Source organism: Staurois parvus, unplaced genomic scaffold, assembly GCF_062004578.1.
Source record: "Staurois parvus isolate SC_StPar_1 unplaced genomic scaffold, SC_StPar_1.0 ptg001713l, whole genome shotgun sequence".
Taxonomy (NCBI): Eukaryota; Metazoa; Chordata; class Amphibia; order Anura; family Ranidae; genus Staurois; species Staurois parvus.
Window position 1 is genome coordinate 131,396 of NW_028319509.1, and position 6,000 is coordinate 137,395.

At 48.0% G+C, this 6,000-nt stretch overlaps 1 protein-coding gene across 1 annotated transcript in view; it reads left to right on the forward strand.

Annotated features, from left to right (window-relative positions):
- LOC149434671 (cytosolic acyl coenzyme A thioester hydrolase-like) overlaps positions 1-5,245 on the forward strand; it is a 38,960-nt gene extending 33,715 nt beyond the window's left edge. Inside the window, exon 3 of the mRNA XM_089663540.1 lies at positions 5,057-5,245. Within this exon, the coding sequence (XP_089519666.1) occupies positions 5,057-5,245 (189 nt within the window). The remainder of the gene's footprint in view (positions 1-5,056) is intronic.
- The last annotated feature ends 755 nt before the right edge of the window (positions 5,246-6,000 follow it).

Below are 6,000 nucleotides of genomic sequence, written 5' to 3' on the forward strand. Positions count from 1 at the left end.
GTCTTTTGGCACACTGACTTGTGAAGGTCGGTGCTCCCTGTGCCATGACTGTGCGAGCAGCCGTCTGCTGCTATCTGTTGGGTGTGTTACAAAACTAGTCTCAAAACATTTTGATACCACTTCATGTAGCGGTCTTGTGACTATCAGTGTCCAGCCGAGCACTGGTCAGTCTTGTAGGAGGAGTTTTCATTCTCCTCTGACCTTTGAGGTGGCATGACTCCTGACTTTTTCCAGACCGTGCTGATTGGCCCTGTGCTGATCACATGCACTCTCCCAAAGAAAAAAAAAAAAACTCTCCTAGTAATGCACACCAAACTGAGCATGTGCAGACTTGTCACTGCTGCTGTGTATTGTGGCCAATGGATTGGGGACAGTAGAAGAAGGGGAGGATCAGAGAAGGCAGGATCAAACCGTCTTTTTACACAATGTGGAGGATTAACCCCTTCGGTTCCAGAGTGAGTATAACAAGCATGCTTTCCTGCTTCTACAGACTGATTGTACTGTTGTGGGTTTAGAAACACTTTTTAAATGCGTGATACATAATTTTGGCCACTAGATGGCGAACTTGTATAAGTTTAGACATCACCTCCAGGTTGCAGCAGCTGGAAGCTGCAGTTTGTTCCTCTCTTGGCTTTCTGCTGAACGTTCTCATGTATACATAAGACACGCATGTATATATCAGACACCAGATTTTGTAAGATATAAGGAATGCTGGTTATAAACATATATAGACTTAAAGGGTCAGTCCGCCCAAACCAGCTGTTTAAAGTCATATTAACAGGGAGAGCGGATATAGTGAATGCAGGGTCCGGGGAGAGTGGATATAGTGAATGCAGGGTCCGGGGAGAGCGGATATAGTGAATGCAGGGTCCGGGGAGAGCGGATATAGTGAATGCAGGGTCCGGGGAGAGCGGATATAGTGAATGCGGGGTCCGGGGAGAGCGGGTATAGTGAATGCGGGGTCCGGGGAGAGCGGATATAGTGAACGCGGGGTCCGGGGAGAGCGGGTATAGTGAACGCGGGGTCCGGGGAGAGCGGGTATAGTGAACGCGGGGTCCGGGGAGAGCGGGTATAGTGAACGCGGGGTCCGGGGAGAGCGGGTATAGTGAACGCGGGGTCCGGGGAGAGCGGGTATAGTGAACGCGGGGTCCGGGGAGAGCGGGTATAGTGAACGCGGGGTCCGGGGAGAGCGGGTATAGTGAACGCGGGGTCCGGGGAGAGCGGATATAGTGAATGCGGGGCCCGGGGAGAGCGGATATAGTGAATGCGGGGCCCGGGGAGAGCGGATATAGTGAATGCGGGGCCCGGGGAGAGCGGATATAGTGAATGCGGGGCCCGGGGAGAGCGGATATAGTGAATGCGGGGTCTGGGGAGAGCGGATATAGTGAATGCGGGGTCCGGGGAGAGCGGATATAGTGAACGCGGGGTCCGGGGAGAGCGGGTATAGTGAACGCGGGGTCCGGGGAGAGCGGGTATAGTGAACGCGGGGTCCGGGGAGAGCGGGTATAGTGAACGCGGGGTCCGGGGAGAGCGGGTATAGTGAACGCGGGGTCCGGGGAGAGCGGGTATAGTGAACGCGGGGTCCGGGGTGAGCGGATATAGTGAACGCGGGGTCCGGGGTGAGCGGGTATAGGGTTTGGGATTCCATAATCCAAATCATTACACCTTTACACATTTTATAGATTACTTGCCTATAAGATTACTCAATCGATAGATCTGATTATTTCTAAGTGTTGGGTGGGGGGTTGAGCCAAGGAATGTTGCTTGGAGGTGGGTAGGGGGCAGAGACAAGGGGCAACTTAGAAGGGGGGAATTCCTGCACCTATTCTCTGAGCAGAAAAGCCCTGGACCAGGGTAATGATGGAAAACTTTGCTTTAATAGAATGTACATTATGAAGTATTCAGGTTTATTAAGGGAGGTGGAGGTCCGTTTTTAACTGATCCCCTTTATTGGCTACTTAAGTTATTAGAGATGCAAACCTTCCAGATGAATTCTGTCCCTTTTTCAGGCTCTATATATTTCAGAAAATTGGAGGAGGAACCATGAAATATTAATATTTCAAAAATGCAGATGTATTTGTTTTTAATTTGCTTCCATGTCATAGGCTATAGAGGCAGAGATCAGAGATTAGATGTGTTATTGAGGAAGGTGGCTGAAAGGTGATGACTGTTTCATCATTGGTTGGGTTTCATCATTGGTTGGGTTTCATCCCCGGTTGGGTTTCACTCCTGGTTGTCATTGGTTAGGTTTCATCTCTTGGGTGTCATCATTGGTTAGGTCACGTGGCTTCATCAGGGGGTTGTGATAGGACAGTCAAACCCCAAAAATGCCCGCCTCCTATCTATCTTCAGGAAATTGGCGGAGGTAACATATATAAGCTAGTATCAGAGGAGTTTATATCAATAAAAACCAGCGCAAACCCACATAATCAATTGCATTACTCAACTTATTAAACAAACTTAAAGATTGTGACAAAAAAAACCACTCGTGTTAGTAAAAATTAAATTATAAAATATATAAAAAATTAAAATTCATAAGTCCAGTGACAAAAAAATCCCAAAAACTTAAGTAGACAGTCCCGTGACAAAATAAATCAAATAATAATTAAATTATAATTTTCATTGGATTCTTCCGTGCCTTTGATCCCTTCACCATCCACCAGTGCAAAAACCAACATTAACCGCACTCACCAGATATTAGTGAGTCACATGCCTTTCAGGAATATTAAGGGCTCCTGGACCCCCTTTACTTTTTATGAGACCTCCAAATGCTGCTTCCTCTTGTATATGGGTACCTCTTCTGGTTACTCCTCTCACCGAATCCCCCAAGGAAAATCAGGAAGAAGAAAAGACCATAGCGTGATACCGTAGTGGTTTCTCCTCAAAATAATCTCTCCAGACCACTCACATTTTAGCGGGATATAACCCGCATTTTATTAGAAACAACAATGATTTTCTTTCAAAATGATCCACTTTCCAAGTACAGCGACTTTGCATAAAGACCCCACAGCCTGGTATACAGCAGGATGGCAGACCTCAGATGCAGACTCATCCACTATGCTAAGACGGCCCCTTGGAACGCACCGCTCGGCGTGCGTTCCACTCACCGGAAATGACGTCAGACGCCGGAACAGGCAACCGGAAGTGCGTCAACGCGTTTCGCCCCACCCACAGGGCATTATCAAGACGAATAGAAGAGATTAGCATCGTCTTGATAACGCCCTGTGGGTGGGGCGAAACGCGTTGACACACTTCCGGTTGCCTGTTCCGGCGTCTGACGTCATTTCCGGTGAGTGGAACGCACGCCGAGCGGTGCGTTCCAAGGGGCCATCTTGGCATAGTGGATGAGTCTGCATCTGAGGTCTGCCATCCTGCTGTATACCAGGCTGTGGGGTCTTTATGCAAAGTCGCTGTACTTGGAAAGTGGATCATTTTGAAAGAAAATCATTGTTGTTTCTAATAAAATGCGGGTTATATCTCGCTAAAATGTGAGTGGTCTGGAGAGATTATTTTGAGGAGAAACCACTACGGTATCACGCTATGGTCTTTTCTTCTTCCTGATTTTCCTTGGGGGATTCGGTGAGAGGAGTAAGCAGAAGAGGCCCCCAGACATAAGAGGAAGCAGCATTTGGAGGTCTCATAAAAAGTAAAGGGGGTCCAGGAGCCCTTAATATTCCTGAAAGGCGTGTGACTCACTAATATCTGGTGAGTGCGGTTAATGTTGGTTTTTGCACTGGTGGATGGTGAAGGGATCAAAGGCACGGAAGAATCCAATGAAAATTATAATTTAATTATTATTTGATTTATTTTGTCACTGGACTGTCTACTTAAGTTTTTGGGATTTTTTTGTTACTGGACTTATGAATTTTAATTTTTTAGATTTATATATTTATTTTTATATATTTTATAATTTAGTTTTTACTAACACATGAGTGTTTTTTTTTTGTCACAATCTTTAAGTTTGTTTAATAAGTTGAGTAATGCAATTGATTATGTGGGTTTGCGCTGGTTTTTATTGATATAAGTTTTTTTGGTTTTTGCACCTGTGTACAGCAGCATCTCACGGGGAATTGTGTGTTTAATAGGAGAGTCCTGGGCGCTGAGGTTTTGTCTTTTTTAAGTATCAGAGGAGTGACTGTCCTATCACAACCCCCTGATGAAGCCACGTGACCGGTGGCGTAACGCGTAGGGGTGGGGCTACGACGTCACTCGGAAGGAATCTGATCATTCGGCAGACGGCAAGTCCATGACTCGGCGGCCGGCAAAAGGCTTTATGATATATGAGCGCAATTTTTGATAATTTTAAATGTGAGTGCATTACCCGGATGGTGGGAATAAAAATGTTTTAAAGGATAAAGCACTATGTTATTACTTTCCTTTTACATGCGGAGAAACGTCTAAACTGGATAAATAGGTGGGAAGGAGGGATGAATCCCTGCAGGGATAGTTAACCCACAGAGGATATCTGCATTAATCTAAAGGGAAGGACCCTTCAATCTACCCATAAAGAGCTAATTCTGGCAGGTTCCAAGGAAGGTGAACCACAAGTGTGTATGGCCTAATTGTAGGCAACAAAGGAGGTGAGCGCACATCTTCACTAATTGGAGGATTCACAAAAAGTCACAAATTGAAGAGCAATAATCACCAAGTCACTATTATTGGACTTTTATTTTTATTGATGGGACTATTAATTCAATTAAATTGATCTGATGATTTAATAATTTTTTTAATTGGTTATATATTTATATATTGTTTGTTAAGGGGAATCAAAAACATTTTTTTTTGTTATTTAGGAGCGCAACATATAATGGTGAAATATGGTATGTACGCAGTTGAAGTTATGTGTTTTATGTTGGCGATCCACTAGAGATAATTGCATTTGACTCGCAAGTCCACACAAATTCACATTTTTTGCATTGGCATCTGCTACTGTCGCAGTGAGTGTCAGCAATGAGGTCGCACAGAATAGTCGGCTGTCAGTCGTGCGACTTTGAACCCGGGGCTCAATGACATTTTTTTTTTTTCCTGCCTGACCTTTTCTCCTGCTCTGTTCTAGGAGAGATGCGTGGCGGCGCTGGCTCGCGTGGAACGCACGGACTTCCTGTCGCCGATGTGTATCGGAGAAGTGGGTCACGTCAGTGCAGAGATCACCTACACGTCTAAGCACTCGGTGGAGGTGCAGGTGAACGTCCTGGCTGAAAACATCCTGACAGGTGAGTACAGAGCATGCCATCCAGAACTGTGAGCCAGCCGCCCAGAACTAGAGCGGTGAGCCCGGGGCCCAGAACTAGAACTGTGAGCCCGGGGCCCAGAACTAGAACTGTGAGCCCGGGGCCCAGAACTAGAACTGTGAGCCCGGGGCCCAGAACTAGAACTGTGAGCCCGGGGCCCAGAACTAGAACTGTGAGCCCGGGGCCCAGAACTAGAACTGTGAGCCCGGGGCCCAGAACTAGAACTGTGAGCCCGGGGCCCAGAACTAGAACTGTGAGCCCGGGGCCCAGAACTAGAACTGTGAGCCCGGGGCCCAGAACTAGAACTGTGAGCCCGGGGCCCAGAACTAGAACTGTGAGCCCGGGGCCCAGAACTAGAACTGTGAGCCCGGGGCCCAGAACTAGAACTGTGAGCCCGGGGCCCAGAACTAGAACTGTGAGCCCGGGGCCCAGAACTAGAACTGTGAGCCCGGGGCCCAGAACTAGAACTGTGAGCCCGGGGCCCAGAACTAGAACTGTGAGCCCGGGGCCCAGAACTAGAACTGTGAGCCCGGGGCCCAGAGCTAGAACTGGTGATCCCGGGGCCCAGAGCTAGAACTGGTGATCCCGGGGCCCAGAGCTAGAACTGGTGATCCCGGGGCCCAGAGCTAGAACTGGTGATCCCGCGGCCCAGAGCTAGAACTGGTGATCCCGCGGCCCAGAGCTAGAACTGGTGATCCCGCGGCCCAGAACTGTGAGCCTGCGGACTTTCTGAGCAGAACCGCTCCTCTTGGGGGCAGCATGTAGGCAG